The sequence below is a fragment of the Manacus candei genome, unplaced genomic scaffold (assembly GCF_025592945.1).
Source record: "Manacus candei isolate 608988 ecotype Guabito, Panama unplaced genomic scaffold, ASM2559294v1 h1tg000085l, whole genome shotgun sequence".
Lineage (NCBI taxonomy): Eukaryota > Metazoa > Chordata > Aves > Passeriformes > Pipridae > Manacus > Manacus candei.
In genome coordinates this window covers 928903-951048 of record NW_026138133.1, presented here as the reverse complement: position 1 = coordinate 951048, position 22146 = coordinate 928903, and the positions used below count along the sequence as shown (strand labels likewise).

The 22146-nt window shown below is 34.4% G+C and overlaps 1 protein-coding gene and 1 long non-coding RNA gene across 5 annotated transcripts in view; one reads left to right on the top strand and one right to left on the bottom strand.

Annotated features, from left to right (window-relative positions):
* Window positions 1-22146, bottom strand: part of CSMD3 (CUB and Sushi multiple domains 3) — a 619378-nt gene that overhangs the window by 143041 nt on the left and 454191 nt on the right. For all 4 annotated transcript variants that reach the window (XM_051812144.1, XM_051812141.1, XM_051812142.1 and 1 more), the window contains one exon: window positions 12772-12888. In XM_051812144.1, coding sequence (XP_051668104.1) covers window positions 12772-12888 — 117 coding nt within the window. The remainder of the gene's footprint in view (window positions 1-12771; window positions 12889-22146) is intronic.
* LOC127482125 (uncharacterized) overlaps window positions 20722-22146 on the top strand; it is a 244313-nt gene continuing 242888 nt past the window's right edge. Inside the window, exon 1 of the long non-coding RNA XR_007908425.1 lies at window positions 20722-21001. This is a non-coding gene — a long non-coding RNA (uncharacterized LOC127482125). The remainder of the gene's footprint in view (window positions 21002-22146) is intronic.

Below are 22146 nucleotides of genomic sequence, written 5' to 3'. Positions count from 1 at the left end.
CTCTAGAGGCCAGTAATTGTAACTTACTAATTTATTTCTTTTTAGTCTCCTGTAAAATAGTCTGTGAACAGGATTCAAGAACAAAGAATCCAAGGTTGTACAGCTAACAACTGATACTTTATGCTGCAAAAACCTACTACCCAGATAATAACATTCTGAGACCAGTTGTTTACATTGTATGATTTGTGGTCACTTTTGTCCAATTTGTTTGAGAAAAGTGAGTGGAAGAGGTTGGAAGAGGCAAAGAGTAAGTAGGAGGCCATTGTCCTGATACTACAAGAGTGTTCTGAACAGTGGATGCATCTTTGAAATGTGAAGATCTCACTAATCTTGAACACAGTCAGCATTTTCTAATTCTGTTGTGTTGCTTTTGTATTCAATTGCTTATATGCTTTTGGGAAACAAATCTGAATGGACACTTTCATAGTATCTGACTATCTAAGCAAGTTTTTTATGAAAAGAAAGAGGAATATACTGTTAAAACATCTGAATTTTGTTTATTGCTAATTTTCTATACAGTCTCTGAGCTGAAGAAGAATGTAACACACCTGCAAATTTTTGTTTGCCTGTAGATCTTAACAGTAGCCTATATATAACAGAAGGAATATTCAAAGAGATAACAGATCAAGAAAAGTTATTTTTATTGTTGTCTCTTGTGATTATATATCCCAAAATCATTAATAAAACTATTATTTAAAAAGACACAAATAACATGAAGTTAAAATTAGTTCTATTCTACAAACCTCTTCATTATAGTTCTGGTAAAACTTGATTTCTTTAACTCAAGAAAATTATAACCAAAAAAAATGTAGCAAAGGAACATGAAATGAGATAAAGAGGTATTTAAATAAGGTGCCCAAATTTGAAGGCTAGTCTTCTGTTAATAAATTTGTGGTCAAGTGCTTATGTAGGGACCACAGGGACACTAACCTCTTAAGTAATACACATAATAGAAGGAATGAACAATTTAAAATTTGGAGTAATAGTAAGAAGGACAAGAACAATACAATAATAGAACAATATTAATCCACAAATAAGAAAAAAAACTTTAATAAGAAACCAGGTTTAATTCAAGCCATTTTATTATTCTGTATTAAGAGTTCTAGATTTAATGACAAAGTCACTTTGGAAAAGCTCTGTTTCGTCAATCACCTCTCAGCTAATTTAGAGCTACTAATTAAAAGTACAACAGCTTTCTGTGTATAATAATTATCTTTTATGATCCTACTAGTAAATGTTATTGTTTAGATCAGATGATTAACCTGTTCATTCATCTGAAACAAATTATCACTTCAGTTTATGGAATCATGTGGATGAAATTAATATTTGAGCAATTATTTTTTTCTTTTCATTAGTAGACAAACTGAAAAGAACTCCCAGTGGAACATTAAAAACATGAAAAAAATCCTTCATTATCAAAATTATCAAAAGCTATAGAAAGAAAACCTGTGAAAGGAAAAAGTGAAAATATTCTAGTCATTTGATACCAGTAAACAGGAGAAACAGGAATTCATCAATATGATTCCTATGTAGCCACTTATCAGAGTTACCAGTCTGGCAACAAATGTGTTGTAAGTCTGCCTGAGTTTATAACTGAAATGTTAACTCTAAATATAGGGAATGTTTCAAGAACAAAATAAGAAACTTTTTTGTTTGTGGAGAAAATAAATCTTAAATAACAATCAGTTTATCACTTTATTTTAGCAGAGCAACAACACAGAAGTGATGAAAAATGCATTCTAAATATGATGAGAATGTTATAGTGAGGTTTTTATTATTATTGTAATTATTATTATTACAATAATGTTATTACTGAGGAGTATATTATTGAAATTGCATTATTTTCATTATTTTAATTAATACATTATAATAAATAATTTAACAGACAACACATAAATAATAAATAAATAAAATTATAAGAAATAATTTTAATAATATAAGTTGTAGAAATTCATTACTTTCCTTTAATTCATCTTTATTACTCTGCATTTATCAAAGTGGTGTGAGTGATAATGGTTTACAATCCTGAGTGTCTAGTGGAAATGGTCTTCTTCTACAGTCAACATATTCAAATACCTTGTCTTTCAGGAGGATTTTACTGAGGATTTTACCACAAATTTCAGTGCAAGAACATATACTGATTATTAAAATTCATAATACTGCTTTGGCTGTGAACCAAACTTAGGTGACTTACATCTTTGAGATTCACTACTACCATCCCATCAAGTGTTAAGTGTACTTCCTGTTTCAGTTCAGAGTCTTTTAAACTACCATTAAAATCAACAAATAATAAAAATTTAGATAACTCCTTCACCTCTGAGATTAAAGAAATTTTATTCTCCTTGGTTACAACAGAAAGATGCTAAATCTTAGCATGAGCTGAGACTTCAGAGATGTGGCTTTGGACAGTCAGACAGGAAATGAAACTACCAGAGAAATTAAATCGAAAATCTCACTGACATTATGATGTAATGTTAGGTTGCACCCACACATTCCCCCCCACACACACCCTCCCCTCCTCAAAAAAGAAACAAAACCAAACCAAAAGGAATATTTTGAGCTTGCAAAAGTCCAACTGCAAGAATACAAAACATCTGATAACCATAGTAATGTATATCTGCAACATATTCAGGATGTAGTGACAGATGCGATGGAAAACTTAGGCACGAACATTGAAATTGCAAGAAAATTGATTTGTCACACTTTTTAAAGCACAGATTTGGACTTATTTGCAATGCTAACCATATTTTCATTTTATCAATAACTAAATTAATAAATAAGACTGAACAGAAAAGTTAAGCACCTGTAAAAATCAGAACTATGAGACTATCTTTGAGAAAGAGCTTTGCAAGTGAAAGACCATTACCACAAAAGAAAAAAGGAAAGAGAAACAAAGAAAAGAAAAGTCATACTACAGTAATACAAGACACTTGTGTTCCTCTTCCACACCCCAGGCAGCACTACAGGTTTGGGAAGAAGGGCTGGAAAGCTGCCCAGCAGAAAATGACCTGGGAGTGATAGTCAACAGCCAACAGGACAAGAGGTAACGACCTCAAGTTGTGCCAGGGGAGGTTTAGATTGAACATTAGGAATAATTTCTTCACTGAAAGGGTTGTTAAGCATTGAAACAGGCTGTCCAGGGAAGTGGCAGAATGGTCATCTCTGGAGGTATTTAGAAGAGGTGCAGATGTGGCACTTAAGAACATAGTCTAGTGGTGGATTTGGCAGTGTTAGGTTAATGGTTGGACTCAGTGTTGTTAAGGGTATTTTCCAAACTAAATGATTCTGTGTTTTTACGAAAAAAGAAGAGAAAAACAGACCAGTAGCATAAGATTGTAAATAAAAATATGCTAGCTTATGTTGGAGGTATATTAAACTTATTTAAGGCTTTAACTGTGAACTTTGATCTTATCTTAAAAATAAATTTAAAATTAAATATTTACTTGGACATGATATACAAAATGAAGACTTGACCTTTTTCTTAAATAACTGTTTCCTGTACATTACCAGACATTGATCAACAGCAGTTATACAAAATAACCACCAATGTCATCTTACAAAATTTACTCTCTCTATAAAAAAGTATGAAACCTCAATACTTTAAATAACTCCTAACAGTGTATATTAATATGATGAGGATTTTATTATTCTCTTGATGTTGCTGCTGAAAGTTTAGACAGTTTCTCCAATGGCTTGGAGAAATAAAAGTTTGACTTGGTGATTCAATCATGAGAAACCTCACAAACCCCAGATTTTTTAGATACTTATTTCTGATGGACAATGCAAGTGGGTGTTTACCATCACACATATATTAAAATGACAGGTCTGTGCAGACCTTGGGTATTAAAACAAAAAGCAGAGTAGTTCATTCAATGTTACATTTAATAAGTACACTGTTAGAATGGAATTTCAGGTGTGATAGTCACAACAAGAGAACCACATTACTCAATGACACAATCTCGAACATATTTACAAAATCTGGACAGATGTTGTAAAGGCGCCTTATCACAGCAGTGCTCTTGGGTAGGTCTCACCCCATGTCAATAACAAAGTTTGTGTTTGCCTTTTTCTTCTCATGCAACACTCATATAATCAGAGTTAGGCAAGTCTCTTTAGCTGAGCATTGCTTTCAGAGAGGCTTTACCCTTTCACAACATATATGTATATGTACCCATATGTATGTATACACACTACTTTTCCTGTTCTTCCCATTCCTTCTTTTGCTATTCATCCTTTGCGATCGTCAAATGATATGGTCCCCTTCCAGTCTCCTGTCTGACTGACAAACCCTAAGTGCAACCTATCAGAAACAATAGTAAACCTTTCACTGGTTTCCACAAAGGCCCCCAAAACAGAAATTCAACATCTTCTCTAAGTGGCAAATCAAAGCAATTCCCCCTCACCAAGTAGCCATATTTTGACAGATTTTTAATGACTTCACAAAATACCAAGTTTGGTTTTTCCCCTTAGAGAATTTAATCCTATTTTCCTGAAATTTACTCATTTTATCAGAGTAGATGCAATTTAGCTCTATCCCAAGTTTAACTAGAAAATTTCTTTTTAAATTATTATAAATATAAATTGGATACAAACAGAAAATGGCTAAAAAAATCCAAACAACTCCTTTTTTCAGTGACATAGAGTGCTCAGAGATTCTGATTTAAGTGTGTGGAATAATCACCCAGTTCTGCAGTCAGGAGTGCAAATGGAAGAAACACAAAGCAGAGTGAGGATTGCAAAGACCTTTTTATTTGTTTTCTAAACAAAAATAACTAAAGATAAATCAGAGAGAAATCCTCACTCTTGGAAGATTATATCTGTGTACTCAGTAGTGAACACCAATATTTGAGTCAATACAGATAAGCTCACTTGAGAGAGAGCAATAGCTTATATCCAAAGGAATATAACAAAGAGGAAAAGTGAGAAGTATGGATTATAACAGTATGAGCAGGGCCTAATAATGAACCATTTTATAACAGATGTTTTTAAAAGGATTTTCTGGAGTCCCTTGATTCTAGTCTGATCCTTATGAGCTCCTTCCCTGAAATATATCAGAATACTTCAAGATGGAAACTTGGCAATGGTCATAATGACTTCTCATGGATTCCCTGCCCAGGTTTCTCTGTCTCTTACTGCCAACCAGTGAAACTATGTATCAGGCACTTCAGTTGCTCTGTTAGGATGACTTTCCTATTGATTTTTGGAACTACAAAATGGGAAAATGCTGGGGCGGGGGGGGGGGGGGAGCATGGCAAAAACCCCAAACCACCAAAACCAAAAAAACACAAACCCCAAGAGAAAAAAAAGGCCTGGTCTCCCCAGCTGGCTGGACTTGAAGAGTGAGAAAGCAGCTTTTTCACTCATATAGAGATTAAGGGTAAAAATGACACTTCATTATTAATATAACTTTATGTTAAAACAACCTAAAAAATGGTGATTCAAGCTTTTGATACTGTCCTGCTAAAGTACTTAATTCTTGCCGTAAGAAGTGAACATAACAAAAACCCAGAATTGTTCAGAAAATATGCCACCACTCAATCTCATCCTCAGGAGTAAGAAAATCATGTAAGCAACAATTGTAATGTAGTCTTTTCTCTGTTATTTGGAATCAGGAACCCAGACTAATTTCAGCTATTATAATAACAGCCTTTTCTGTGAACAAGGTTTGACAATTTAATATTTGAAGCAGCTGGAGTCACACCTCTCAGAATAACAAAAGAAAAAAAATCTTTAGAAATCTTTCATCAATTAAAACTTTGAGAGTAAAATTATTTTACTTATTTTAAAACTATGAATTTCTTTGAAGACTATAGATGTGGTCTTATCATTCTGCTTTGAATTTAGGTGATTAAAAAGACAGCTATACTGGTGCCATATGTTTATAGTAAAACTCAATAGCTTAAGCTATTTAGCAGTCTGTATTAAATTGGTCATTATTATATTCAAACACATCACTAATATTTGAGCCAAAACTAATCATTTTTATTGACAAAAATCTAAAAAGAGCACTGAAAAAGTGATTTCAAATCATATCAAGCAACTAAAATAGTAAATCTCTTTACATTTTATTTCAAAAATACATTGAATAGTTTGATTTTCTTTAAATGTCACCCTACGGTGACTTTTTTATTGGCATCTGCTCGCTTGGCAGGCATGTTAAGCACTGAACCAATGAATGAAATAGTACTCAGTGAGTTGGAGTATATAAAACCTGCTAGTCCTTCCTCTCAGAAACCTAGGAGATTCATAGTTAAATGGAAAGTGATGTGAAATGACCTTCTCGTCCTTCTGTAGATTATATAGTCAGCATCTATATGACACAAACTTGGCCTTGAACTAGAAAAACAAACCAGAAGTTAATAGTTATACAACTAACGCTCACCTCTATTCTTAAAAAAAATCTGAGACTGCAAGCTTCAGCTATTTTTGGAAAGCCTGAAGCACAATAATTCATGTGTATTTAGCAGTATGATAAAAAATATATTCGCTATCCACTAGGTATGTTTGGTATACAATATTTTGCTACTAGCCTATTCATAACTGAATTAAGTAGTCAGTATTACTGCTCTGTGTTTGAAATACAATGACAAATAAAAATATTTGGCACAACCTTGTTAAAACTTGCAAAATATTCTTCTAAGGAAGAAATTCTTACATCAATGAGAAAATAATTTCATAGCTAGTATATATAACTTAAAACTATTGCATTATAACTAATTTTACACCAAATTCAGAAAATATTTATATTTTAAATAGCATTTTCAGGTACATTTATTATATATTCTGGAGAATAGAATACTTAATACTCACTAAACTCCTCTGCAAAATCACAAAAAAAATTTTCTAGCATATAACTAATCCTGCCTTTCATTTTCCCTTTCCAGATGGCAACGCAAATACATTAGGAATTCATTCTGTAGACAGTCTATAGGCCTTGGCTTCCTGTTCCTGTAGAATAACTAATCTAATACAGTTCATCATGTGAAATTCTTCTTAAGTAGGTGATCCAACAACACTTAAAGAAGCAGGGATTATTGTCTAATATACACTTAATAACATGACACAGATTTTGTTCATGTCCAGTGTTGGGTTTAAAACATTTAAGAGTAAGGAATCCCAAGTAAAGTTTGAATTTGAATCATCCAAGTTCAAGCCACTAAATGGCCACTCACTGAAACATATCTGAAATTGTCAGCTTTACCACATATTCACAAGATAAAATCATGAACTTATGGGTATACAACATAATTACAGGATGGATGTAGACTACATTTGCAGCAATGTTCTCTAATTCATTTAACCCATGGTAGCCACCAGAATGAATATGATAAGACTGTGTTGTTTCTTCTACATTACAAAGAATTTATCTTCTTCCAAAAAATTGCAGCTAGATATTTTAGATGGGATGAATCGCATCATGGAAATATGTATTTCTCTTTGTTGATTAGAGGAAGGATCTGAATGGCATAGACTAGGTATCTAACTTCCATAGTTAGATGCCTTACTAAAACAAGAGAGGAGATACCTTACTAAAACTGAAAGGATTCAGTGACATGCATACACACCTATTTACTTTGCATGCAAGCCTAAAATTTATATGCGCATAAATCAGCAGTGTTTAAGGGCAGCACTTCAAGACAACATTCACGTATTTAGATCATCTCCACTTGGATTATACAGATTAAAACACAAATCATGTCACTGCATCTGACTCTAAAGGTCCAGAACACACACTTATGGATGAAGATTTTTTTCATTTGGATTTTCATGTCCATTTAATATGCAGAAGATATGCTTCTAAGTTTTCTGTTTCTGGGTCACCACCTGTACATTCTTTTCTTGCTAAATTGCACACAATACAATGAACCAGATTCTACCCATTTTTATTGTATTTGTTATATAGCTATACAATCTTCTTACTTAAAGGGAGAAATGGACTGTACTTTTGTATGGTTAATTGCATGCATTGTAAATTTCAGAAAAATAGTTTATTTTTCATACTTAATGAAAATAATAATGGGAAATAAATTCATATTCATATTCAATGCGCATTGAGAATATTTAATTTCTATTGTGGTAGGAGGGTGCATTATTTGTTTCTAGCACAATGAATACAACCTACATATTTTTCTGGCTCAAAGCAACCTGTCTCCATCCTTATCCCTCTTCCATGTTATTCAATAACTTTCAAATTTAAATTCAAAAAGAGTCAAGTGAAAAGACATGTACTCACCACAGTTAAGTCCACTCAGAAAATTTTCAAATCAAACCAATATTCTGGCAATGAGTTAAATTAACATAAAACATCATTTACATGAATTTTGTGAATGTTTCCTTTCCATACTGATAATAGAAAATTTAAAAAAAATTACTTCATCAATTGTAAATAAATATTACAATTAAATATTACCTTTCTTAGGTTTATTGTCTCTGGGATGAAAACTAGTTCTGTATCTGCCTGATATTCTATTCACAATGATGTCTTAGTTCTGACCAGGATTTCTGAAGTCTATCTTAGATAAAATTCCAGTTTATGTACTTTTGAATGAAGCTTAGTTAGCTGACTGGAAAAAATTGCAGAAAAGGACTTTCATAAATTTTTTAATGTTGAGCTCTTAAAGTTCAGTTTTAAGAATTTACTAAGCATCATTCTGGTACAAGATCCTTTGAAAATCTTGCAGAACAGAATGGTGTTAAGAGAAATAACATGTCAATATAGTTGAAAGAATACAAAAAAAAAGGAAAAGGGGTGTGAACTTAGCATCAACTACTGGGATTACTTATACAGTAGGTATTTCTTTCTATTGTTAAGAATAAATATTTGTATGTGCATCCCTAGTATTGCATGATGTTGAATTTCATTAAATTTCTTCATTAATTCAGGTTTTTAAAATATTTTCAGTTTTTATTAGAAGTGTCCTGTGATAGAGTTAGTTTTGCTGTCTTTATGCAAAATTTTGGGGAACAAATACACAAAATATAGATTTTGTCTTAAAAAACAGTTTTATGGTTACCTAACATAAAATAAAAATGTGGAAATAAATAAATAGTCACTTTTCTTGGAAGTCATTTTGTTTTCAAGTCATTTGGAAAGGAAAGGTGTGCTGACTTATTTTTTATAAAATACAGGGTACAAGCTGGATCACTGTCATCTCTTTCTCCTAAAATTAGTGCCTCGAATCTTTATACAGTTGGACATACAAGTATTTGGAGCAGTCTTTGTGGTTTCACTCCATCTTGTTGACAAGTAATCATTGTTTGAACAATGTAGTCTCACTGAAGTGAACCACTTTGAAGTGGTTGCTTGTATAAAAAGAGGGTGTGAAGCAGAATCAGATTCCTGCCTACGGTAGCATTTTGATATTTTAGATCATACTCTATCATTTCTACCTCCCCTTCAGCAAATTATTACTTAATTCAATAATTGATTAGTTTGTGTTTAAAAATATTGAAGCTAGATATTCAGCCAGGCATTTCCATCCATTTTAACTTAAGATGCAGAGTTAAATCCTCCACATTTTAAAAAAATATCAGTCCATACACGTCTGCCCCATTTCTTAAATGAAATTAAGATGTGCACAGCAGTGATGATGGATTCAAGGTATTAAAGCAAATGTTTTACTGTAATGCAGTGAAGTATTATCGTAAGTACAATTTGTTTCTAATTTCCTCTTGATGTGAGGTTGTTATTTGGCACATTCTGCTACTTGCAATCTGTCCTTGCCTATCTTTTTCTTTCCAAATGTAAACTGAGTTTGAAATCAAATCAAACAGTACTGAAATAACTCTACTGTGACACGACTGTTGTCTAACAATTCTAGATGCAGTGAGCTGTCTAACAGAAAACACACGTTGACACCGTTGTTGGCTCTATGTGTGTCTTCACTGGCAGAATAAAATTTGCATGTTGACCTTCCAGTGTTGGCAAAAAATTACTCTTTCAAGGATATTATTATTAATAATAATCTGAAAGTTCTGCTGTTTGACTCTATTTATTTCTTCTCTCTGTTGTCTATGTACAATTATCAGGGCTATCTCCAGGAATTCAAGAAAAGACACAAGCAAAAGCTGAAAATAGCATAAGTGTATGATAGAAATGTGTCTGTGAATACAAGCTGGTTATTCAAGAATTGAAGAGAATAGTGGATTTTAATTTCCCTGTTTACAGTAAGCAAACTGGATCTACCTTCATTGCCAAATTTCTAAGTAATCTTGCCACAAAATGTCATGCAATAAAATTCTTGCAATTTTTTAATATTATATTTTGCTGTAAACATAAACCAAATGTTTCCATGGAAACTAGACATTTTCCCAATTGTATACAATTTTTCTAGCTTCTTGGTAGGAAAAGAGAGTTCTAATTTAAATTTTATACATTTTGATGGCAGCTGAGAATTGATACCTAGTTTTCTGATAGCATAGCTCAAAGCCACGCTTACATACCTTACTGTGTATGTTCAATCTATCTTTTTGCTCTAACAGAAAGAAGCAAGCTGGCATAAAATTTATTTTACTGTTAAAAATATTAACCTAAATAGAAGTACAGATGACACCATTATGCAAAGCAGAGAATACAAATTAGTTTATGTGTATCAGGGAAAAAAAAATCTCCAACGTCTGCATTTTAATTGTAACCAGTGCTGGATTTCAGTGTTGAACAATTAATGATCATTACACCACTTTAAAATATCAGTGGGAGAGTGTCAAAGAAGATGAGTCTTCCATGTTTACAAAAGATTTTTCCTGTGGCACACTGTGTGCCTTTGTGAGTCATTTATCTTGTAGCTTAAACCTGTCATGCTATGAAATATTGCAACTGTGATTCTTCATGACAGAATAATGAAACACTGGAAAAAAGTCCACTCTGAAATGACTTTTCCACAGAATTTTTGACTTGAGAACCTGGGAAGCTGCAGATGAAATAGCTTTTCTTTTCACTCCATCAAAAACTAATCCAGGCCAATGAGTTCCCTTCTACACACTAAATATGCTATTCCATTGTTTGTGGGTTTTTTCTATATTGACCTGGTTTTAGCTTTTTCTTTTTCCCCCAAATTGTTCTTTGTTACTCATGTAACAAAGTATCTCATGTACTATATTGGATGCCAAAATAGTTCCTGAAGAGCTTCCATTCAGCAAATATTTGATTGCTATATTTCACACTGAAGGTTTGAGCAATAGAGAAGATTATGGAAGATTTTTTGCTGTTTCCTTTAGGAAAATTATCTTATGTCAGCAGTTTTGCTGGAGTACCCCTTCATTCTCAAAAAAACGTGGTTTGACTTTTTGTTGTTGTGAATAATCTCTGACAAATCTACCCCTTGTGATGTATACTAGTAGGTGAGTTGAAGATGTTATGCAGTGTCTTTTTTCACAGCATTTTTTGGTGACCATCCTGTCAGTGAGGGATCCCTACATATCAAAAATTGCAAGTGAAAACTCTTCCTAATGCAATGTCTTCTACCAGGACCCAAAACAACAGAATTATAGGTAATTATTTTAAAATTTCAGACTGAGACAAATAATTATATTGAATGCAAAAAAAATTTCATTTAAATTGATTGCCAAAAGGACTTTGACTTTCTCAATGGTTGTTACTGGAATAATTCTAGTGATGATAAAGAAAGATCACAGATCAAAAGAAATATTAACCCCTACACCACTGTACAATTCAAAGAAAGATTTGTATTTTAAAATTTGAGCTTTTGGGTGCAAGGAATACTACTTCTGATTACTGTGGAAGTATCACTGGAAAAACAGCATCTAAAATGGAAATATTTATTTTGGTACTTGTTTCAATGCATCATGTCATTCTCATTTTTGTCTGGCAGGTATTTTTTTTACCTTTCTCCTTCAACACACAGGTATTTTTGTTTTCTGTATGCACAAAAGTGGATGAAAAAAATTATATATTCTACACGTACCTGAACTAATTGTCAAAATACACTATTTAAATACAAGAAAAAGAGTAAAGGTCTATCCCGAGATAGGGCAGACAGTCTATCATAATCATATTTCAGAATATATCACTGAATTCTTTTATATTTTGATGGAAGTGGGAGGACATAAACTTTCCAGTTTATCTAAAAAAAATTAGTTATATCAAAAGCACATGTTTCTAACAGCTAGAAATAAATCAAGAATTGTACAAATGTGTTTAATTTTTCCTTAATATTCTGGAGGAATAAGGATAGATTGCCATGACTTAGAAGACAGTACTTAAAAATATTTATTTATTTTGTAGTAGCCTATGCACCTCTACACTATCCATAAGAACAAAATGATGTTCAGTATGTGGCATACTGCTTACCAAGAAGCCAAACAACCATCAACTGTTATCCTAAGCATTGTTTCATAATAAAGTGAGATAAAATAATTCATAAATTCAGAGAGATACAACAGTGCTGTATAAGTCCTGTCTTTGTGTGGGACAGAAGACATAGTTAAAATTTAGTTAAAATTTAGTCTAGTCAGCAGAAGGAAATGTTACTATGGGAGTAAACTTTTGATGGAAGATCTGGTAATCTACAAAAACCAGGCAGACACATGCTGCTCTAATCTCATTTGTCAGTAAAGAGAAATTCAAAAGATAATGATAAATATAAGCATTTAGAGGAAATAGTGCACTATAAAAATGATAAAAGTGTTAACAGAAGTATCAGTTTAAAACAGCTTTTTCTCATTAATATTTTTTATGTAAAAGCAACCATACAAATCATCCAGAATGTATTCAAGTAACAAAAAGATAGGAATGAGACCAAACCTACTTACCAAACTCCTTAGGAACAGTGATAGAGTAAACACAGTTGTGACCAACACTATAATTCTTGGGGTAGTTTGGTGATAATACAGTCCCTTCGGAGCCTGTTGACCGGCTTCCACATGGTGCTGGAAAGTGAAGGAAATCAGTTTTTAATAATGAAATATTATATATATTAAAAAATCAGTTTAAATTGATTTTTTGTGTGTTGGTATATGATGTTGCAGGAAATTTTATTACACTTCTGCACTGGATTAAATTTTTGCATCCTGTGACATACTGAGAATGTGCAACTTTCTCATATATCAAAAAAGAATTGATGGCACTCTGAAGTTTTCCAGATCAATTTTTTTTCTTTACTATTTATCAACCATCTTAATAAATAAATTATGTGCTTTATACACAGTATGCTATTATTTACAGCATACAAAACTATTATTCATTCATATGATGCTTTATACTATAATAAAACATAGATTATGCAGCCTTTCTGTACACTGATAAATTCTTACTCATGCCAATAGACTCATAATTCAAAATAATATCTACAACCACTGAAATAGGAAAGTCAGGATTTCTTGACTGACCATGATGTACCACTTATTTATATCCCAATTACTTATAACTATATATAAGGTTATGAGCACACACTTTTCTTTATCACACAAACATCATGTTTATTCTACCATTAACAGCTATAATACTTGATAAAATGGCAGATAAATAACGATGTTATTTACCACAATAATGTATTTTTCTAAGGTTTACAAAAAAACTTAATATTTGTCATTATTCAAAACTGTCAAAGCAGAAACAGTGTTATTTCTTCTTTTTCTTCATCAGATATCCGGGTGATTATTCAATGTTAGTGCTTTCCTATGTCTATGACCTGCTTCTCACACACACACAGTGATTTAGGAGTTTGTTGTCTAGACTGTGGCATATCTTTGGAATATTTTTCTAACTGTTTTGGAATATAAAACATTTTTTTAGTTAGTTTAGTGTTAACTTATCTATTTAACAAATTTATTTCCTGTTGAGACATGAATTTATAAATAAAGTAGTACTCAATGTTTCACTTGCTAAACACATCTGGGATTTTTTACGGTATTCTCTCAAAACATTAATATGTTGTGCATTATATTAAATAAGAAAAAGGTGGTTTTCTTACTATTATTGCATAAGATTTTATCTCATTACTTGTCATCTTAAATACAAGATATTTCTTAGTGTAGCTACATATCATGTGTTTTAAGACTACTTAATTCACACAAAATGTTTGGTGGAGTATACCATGAAAAGAGCACATCTTTAAAATGTAGCAACTTAAGGCCCCATCACTGTGAGGATGGATTTCTGCAATTTGCATTAACATGGATTCCTTTCAGTTTGGTGTAGCTGCAGAGTTTGACAGACCGTACCTGAAACAGGAGCAGACGGCACCTATTGCTCCGGTCTGCATACACAATTTGGAAATGATTTAATGGGCTAGTGTGAAAGTCATGATATTTGAAATATGTCAACAGAAGGGTCTCGACTTTTGCTTGCACAAGTGTGTATAGATGTGATAGATGTGGCACATATATTAGAGCTAAGCGAATCAGTCAGGGCCCAGAGCAGGACACAGTGCTCAGTAGGGTGGATAGGCACGCTCCGAGACACGAGTGAGCACCAAGACTATCATATTCACACAGAATTATCTCAGCATCTTACCTCAGTCCACCATCATGTAAAATATCAGAAATTCATGCTTTCCTTTGAAAACATGTTTAGATAATGGAACTATTGGTTTTTTTGCTAAAAAGTAGTAAGAATCTTAGCTGACCCTCATATGCAGAGACTTATTTGCCTTGAGTTACTGGAAAAACACAAAGTAGAAAATCTTCACTACTTGAGTGTGGCAGGTAGTTCTGATGAAATCAGATCTGCTTACCATCTTCTAAGTACTCAAGATTTTCTATTCCAGATTTTGGATAAAACAGAAGAGAATATGAAAGAATATAAGCAACAAAAGCATTAAAATAAGTGAAATAAGACTGTCAGAAAAGCTTATTACTTATCTCTAACTCCATTTCCTTACTGTTTATGAGTTGCATAAATAAGCCATTGCAACAAAGACCAATAACACTGTCCCATTCCAGCAGTCATATCACTATTATACTTTCCTAATCCACAGATATAAATAATGTGTAAATTTAAGGTAAAACTATGATTCCACTAAAGTCAAGGCCATGAAAACAAAAAGGGACAGAATTTCACCTTTAATGAAACTTGAAGTCATGTCACACAAAAACAATACTTAAAGTTAATAGCTATGTATTTAGTTCTCAAAATATAGCAGACCTTCCTTTAAAGAAAAATAAATTTTTTTTATACCCTGATTCTTTGTTATTCTTACAAGCTATGAAATTAATAAAGGTATCTTCTTAATTGTAAAAGAAGGTTTTTACAAAACTACTAGTATGCTTAAACCAGAGCAAAATATATTTACCTATGTATATATCTAGACAAAATATTTCATGATACTTGAAAGGTGGTATTATCACAACTGGTATAAAGAAAAAATCACAGAAATAATTTCACTGACAGATGTATATAGATCTCTAAAAGGGATTAAACCCAACAATTTTTACAAATTAAAAAAAAAAAAACAACAAACCAACCAAACAAAAAAACCCCAAACAAACAAACCAACAACCCACAAAATAAGATCTAGTACTTTTAAAAATCTGAGAGTTCTCATTTATATTGAAGTCTGGTAAAAATAACTTAAGAATCTCTAAAAGGTGAAGATAATACCATTTCATTTTACAGTTGATAATAATTAAAATGTTTATATGACACATTCAAACATCTAAACATTTTCCCACACACTGAATTCCATGAAAGAAACATACATCTGCACTGGATTCATAGTGGCCATATATCTGTTCACACAAGTGAATCTGGCACAGAGTTGTTCACACAAGAGAAGAGATGAAGTGCAAGTCTGGAAGCAGGATTTCCAGCAGGGATCTTTCAGGTACAAAGACTCTCAACAAGAGGTGTCTGCAGCCTTTGCTACAATGTGCTCAGTACAGACTGGAGTAAGGCATGAACTATTTGTCACTCTGACATACGCAACATTTAGTTTGCAGCAAGAACAAAATACCTGCACTGAATATTTCATAGTAATTTCTTATTTAGTCTTCTCTTTCTGGACTTTTTCCCTCTGGCCCTTCTGAGTTTACTTTTTCCCTTACTGTCTTATTTTCCAACTGCTTCAATAATGGTTCTTTACCTTCACAAGAATTCACATTCCTGGGTCTCAAAAACAGCTAGTATAAAGGAAAGTTGCTTCAAGATGTAAGCACCCTGTTGACCTTTGCAAGCTGAGAAAATGTTTAATCTTAAATCATTAGGTGGTAAACCATTAAGTTCTCATAGCAGCCAGACTGGCCTGCAAGACATTTCTAAAAGTATTTGTGGGAAGGAAGAGGTTTGCTTGATATTTTAGTAAACTCATAGATTTCACTGACTATATTTCCTTTCTTTCCTTTTGGGAAATGTTTACTTTAAAATCCAGAAGTTTCAAGAAGAGGTGATTCTACTCTTACAATCACTAAACATTAATGCTCAGAAATCAAAGATGAACATGAAACCATAGCTACAGTGAATTGAAAATCTTAATCTAATACAAAAAAAAAATATACTTTTGCCTCTGAAAAACACTTAGCATCAAGTTGTAGTTGTTTGGATGGATTTCACTTACTCTTATTGGAGCTAAGTAGACCCCATTGCCTTCGTTTCAGTTTTATAGTGCAATGATTTATTTAGTTTCCTAAAAGAGTAAAAAACTATAAGTTCTGAAAATCAACTTGTCTAATTATTATGCTAGCATTGAAAAGTCTGCCTACAGTAGAAAGCCTAGCAAACCCATCACACCCACAAATATAAACTGTTATACAAAACCAAACTAATAGACAAACAAAAGCAAAAATTGTTGAGAACCATTTCTCTGGGAATGAAAAATATCCTGCAGAATAAAACAAACCAACTAACCAGCATAAAAAAAAAAGTTCAGGAGTCAAATTATATTTTCTAATGTAATTCTACAATAATATTTCAGTATTTTTTAATAATGTTTGCTTAGACACTGAAATACTGTATCACTTTATGTGTTTATTTATGCTCTAGCTTATTCCAGTTTATTCACAAAAATGTTACCCAGTATGCTGTCCTTATCTGCCTTCCAGGGTCAGCAATGGAACAGTAGGGCAAAAAGGGACTTGGCTCTGGTAAGAAGTGATAAGAATCAGTGTGTTGATGCATTGCTCACTGTTTCCTTGAAACATTATTAGCATTAATGGCAAAAAGTTCCTCTGTTTGCTGAACTTTAATGGTATCTTGCCTTGTAAAATAGCGTCCTCTGCAACCTTTGAAAAAGCCCTGTCACAACAAGGAAGTATCACCCATTCTGTATCTAAATTGGTGAGTTTTTTTATCTGGATGATTACCGACCTTGATCATTAGTATTCATGCACCTTTGTCAAAGAACTAAACCCTACCCCTTCATGGCAATGCATGAGTAAATGGAGAATACAATATTAAATTCATTACCATCATCAGTCAAACCTTTTATCAAATTTCAGCATTCACTAGTTGTAAAAGAAATGTAGATGAAAACTACAGAGGCAAAATCGCCCAGCCGAACAACAGATCCTTATAATCTATGCTTAACTAGTACTATAAAGTAAAATTTTCTGCACCTCAAGTAAAACAATATTGGATTAAAAGCCCCTGTTATGTGCTTATTGCTCATGTTTTCCACTGTGCCTTTGCAGTTTAACCAAAAGAAAGAACACACAAGGCAAAACTTCAGTAAAAGAAGTGTGAAGAATGGACTACATAAGTATAAGAATCCATCTCAAATATCTTCAACTTTTAAGGAAATTAATATTTTTGCTATGAAATTTTTTCTCCAGCTTGAAGTTTTTAACTGTTACTGCTGCTTTTAGATCACCTACTTTTGAGCTCCTACAGCTAAGATCTAATATAATTTAATTATATTTGCAGATTTAAGTGCCATATTGCACCATCCATTTTTAAGTAGCAGTCCTCAATGGAATCAACAGGGAATACTGCTTAAAAATGAATGGCACAATATGGCTTTATGTCATGCAGATAAATTTGATTACACAGCTACAAATGCAATAAAAAATTAAGAATAACAGTGTATACACTCTGCAAAAGGAGTGAAAACATGTCTTGAAGAATTGGTAATGGGATACTGATTTTTAATCTAATTTTTTATAAAAATCCAGACTAGGATACCTAGTATTTAATTGGTCTAAATGAGAAGATTAAAAAAAGTTAGTTAACGACATGATGCATGTTTATAGAATTTAATATATTGTTGTGTTTTAACCCCAGCCGGCAACTAAACACCACAAAGTCCTGCTTGCTCCTTTCCCGCTGTGGGGAAGGAAGAGAATTTGAAGGGTGAAAATGAGAATTATAATGAAAAGGAAAATCACAGAATCATAGAATCAGCCAGGTTGGAAAGGACCTTCAAGATCATCGAGTCCAACCCTTGATCCAACACCGACACGGTTACTAGACCGCGGCACTAAGTGCCACATCCAGTCTTATCTTAAAAACCTCCAAGGACGGAGAATCCACCGATTTCCTGGGCAGCCCATTCCAATGCCTGTAACCCTCTCTGTAAAGAATTTCTTCCTAATATCTAACCTAAACCTCCCTGGCACAGCTTAAGACCATGCCCTCTTGTCTTACTGATAGCTGCCTGGGAGAAGAGACCAACTCCCACCTGGCTACAACCTCCTTTCAGAGAGTTAAAGAGAGTGATGAGGTCTCCCCTGAGCCTCCTCTTCTCCAGGCTGAACAGCCCCAGCTCCCTGAGCCTCTCCTCATAGGGCTTGTTCTCCAGTCCCTTCACCAGCCTTGTTGCTCTTCTCTGGACCTGCTCCAGCACCTCAACATCCTTCCTGAACTGAGGGACCCAGAACTGGACACGGTACTCCAGGTGTGGCCTCACCAGTGCTGAGTACAGGGCAGAATCACTTCCCTGGTCCTGTTGGCCACACTGCTCCTGATAACAGGCCAGGATGCCATTGGCCTTCTTGGCCACTTGGGCACACTGCTGGTTCATGTTCAACTTCCTGTTGATTAGAACTCCCAGGTCCCTTTCTGCCTGGCTGCTCTCCAGACACTCTGTCCCCAGCCTGTAGCACTGCAGGGGGTTGTTGTGGACAAAGTGCAGGACCCGGCACTTGGCCTTGTTGAACCTCATCCTGTTGGAATCAGCCCAACTCTCCAGCCTGTCCAGGTCCCTCTGCAGAGCCCTCCTGCCTTCCAGCTGATCGACACTCCCTCCCAACTTAGTGTCATCTGCAAATTTGATAATGGATGACAATGAGAGAGAAATATAACCCAAGAAAGACAAGTGATGAAAATGAAAACACTTGCTCACCACCAAGCAACCAACACCTTTCCAGTTACTGATCAGCAGCTCTGGGTCAACTTTCCTTCTAGATTATTGATGAACATGATGCCACAAGGTATGGAATATCCCTTTGGTCATTTGAGATCAGCTATCCCAGCTGTGTCACTTCCCAACTTTTCGTGCACCGCCAAACTGTTTGCTAGTGGGACGGTAGGAGGAGCAGCCCTGACTCTTTGTAAACCCTTCTCAACAGTAACAAAAATGTATTATCAACACAGCACAAATTCAAAACATAGAGCATAGTTACTGTGAAGAAAATTCACCCTATAGCAGCCAAAACTAGCATATACATTAAATCATTAGTTTCTCTTTTTCTTAGTCTGATTTAATATACAATGTAATTCTATTTATCCTTTGCAGTCCAATTATGAGATTTTCAGTTGCAATGATTTAAGTGGTTAAGTGGTTAAGTGGTTAAGTCAACACTAATTTATAGGTAACAAGGAAATAAGTATAGTGACTGATATATCACCTTCCAGATAAAAATAATTTAAAAAGTAATGCAAAGGAAATTATAACATATATAAAATGGTAGTGAAATTAATTATGAAGTTCCAAATTAAAGGTATATTAATTGTAGATATCAGTCTGGATATGTGAAAGTGATGGAGCACTTAAAACTGTTTTGACAATACAGTGAATATGTGAAAGACAATCTGATCTAGAAATATATATTTTAGTTACTACTTGAAAATACAGAAATACATTAGAAATAAAAAGACACTAACAAATACAGAGACAGAGACAGTGCACCATCGTAAGACTGGAAAACAGTTACAAATAAAAAAATATAATGGAGAATATGGAAGATGTCCATACTGTCATCTCTTTAGTCTTCACAACATAGTTTAATTACAAAATCAAAATTGATTAAAAAAATGAGGGAGTAATATTTCTGCTCCATTCAAGAGCAGTAAGGTCTCAGCAGGAATATCACAGTAAGTTTTTGGCATTAAAAAAAAGGAAGAAAAGAAAAAGAAGAAGAAGGTTCTATTATCATATAGCAAGACGTTTTGAAATAATAGGTTTTGTTTAATCTCCAAAATAGAAGAATGTGAACATGAGCAGACTGGTCACTTTTTGAAGATGTGGTAGATTGAGATAAAGATTAGAGAAAATAATTTTTCTCTTCATCTATAAATGATAGAACAAGAAATAACTGCCAGAAATTTTAGTATAATAAATTAATTTTAGATATTCTCATAACTACTTTTGGGAAGTTATTAAGTGTTTGGGTGACTCCTGGAAGAACAAGAGATATAAATATCTGTCATAATGGGTTAAGGATATCCAAGCAGAGAAGAGACAGTATTTCTTATAATGGGTTATGTATCTATCCATACTAATTGACCACACCATGAGAAAGAGGTTTATTGGGCTAGCAATGCTAAACCCACAAACTGAATCCCATAATGTGATGGGTTATTTTATATTTTCTAGAAAAGGAACTGTCATGGTTTGAATCTTGTTTTCCCCCAGAGGCTAGAAAAGTGGTAGACCCCAAGGGGTGGAAACCCCTGGAAGTTTTGGAGTTCTGTCCAATGGGCGCTCCTGCAAAAATGTCAACATCCCACAAGCTCACCGGAAGAGATGAGTTGTAGTTTTGGTTGTTGCAGGAGAGGTGGCCATGTTGTAGAGCCACGAGGAAGGGGCTCTGAGCCCCTTGGGCCCTCTGGGCCTTCCCAGCCCCTGGCTGGGGGGCTGCAGGGACCTGGAACAGCATAAAGCTGGGCTAGGTGCCTGTAGTTAAGCCAGGAGATGTTTTCTCCATGGGCGCAGAGCAGCAGCCGGGACTGACCAGAGAAACGGTGGCAGAGAGCCAGGAGATAACACCTGAACTGAAGGAGCAGCAGAAGCAACATGCAGCACCAGAGAAAGAACTCCTGGAAGGAGAGCCGGGAGAAAGAGAGCCAGCAGCCTGAGAGACAGAGTTCTGGGGGTAAGACTGTACCAGATCCCCTAAAACTCCCTTGAGACCCCTCTTGGAGAAGAGGGACATGGACTCCTATTAAGGAGAAGAGTTTTAGACATGCAGCACCAGAGTGAGAGAGGAGCTGAGAAGCTCAGAGCGTCCCATAGCTGGACCGGGACGGCCAGAGGAATGCGGGGGGAGTTGACCTTGGCTTCCCCCACCTTGCACTGCTGCCACGGTGGCAGCCTGAGAGACAGGGCACAGAGGCCCTGCAAGGAGCTGAGTCTCCTGGAGATACCAGACCGTCACGAAGACCCCCCTGTGTCTTCGTGATATGACGTGGTGATACGACCTTGTCTGGGGTTACGAAGCCCATGGAAGACCCCTCGGTTGGAGGCGATGGGGCCGAGAGAGGCTTGAATACCTCCCTCGTGAGTGCTGGCAGAAATCCAGCTATCAGCTGCTGCATGTGGAGAAGACAGACAGACTGCTGCCTCAGAAGATGCTGCTGCTTAAGGACTGGAAGGGATCTGTCCTTCTTTCCCTCCTGGACTTTTATTTGGAGGGGAGAAGAGATCTGATCATTGTAAATACATATGTCATGGTAGAGATAGTTGTGATCATGTGTATAATGTGATATGGTATTTATTTGTACAGTCATTGTAATATATTCCCTTTCCCCCACTTTGAGTCTAGTGTGTTTTGTCTGGAAAAAACCCATCTCACATTAGGTTGAGATGTGGGAGGGGGGAATGGAGCTAGGGGATTGGATTTTGGGACTATCTCAAACCATGACAGGAACCCATAAAAAAAAAGATTATGAATAAAGAAGTACAAAATGGGAGAACATCTAAAAGTCAATTCTTCCAAAATAAAAAAAAAAATAAAAAAAGATTCTATTATAAACCTGAATTACTAGAAAGTGTAAGTTTTCTAAAATATGTATAATCAATAAAGTATGTCTTTTAA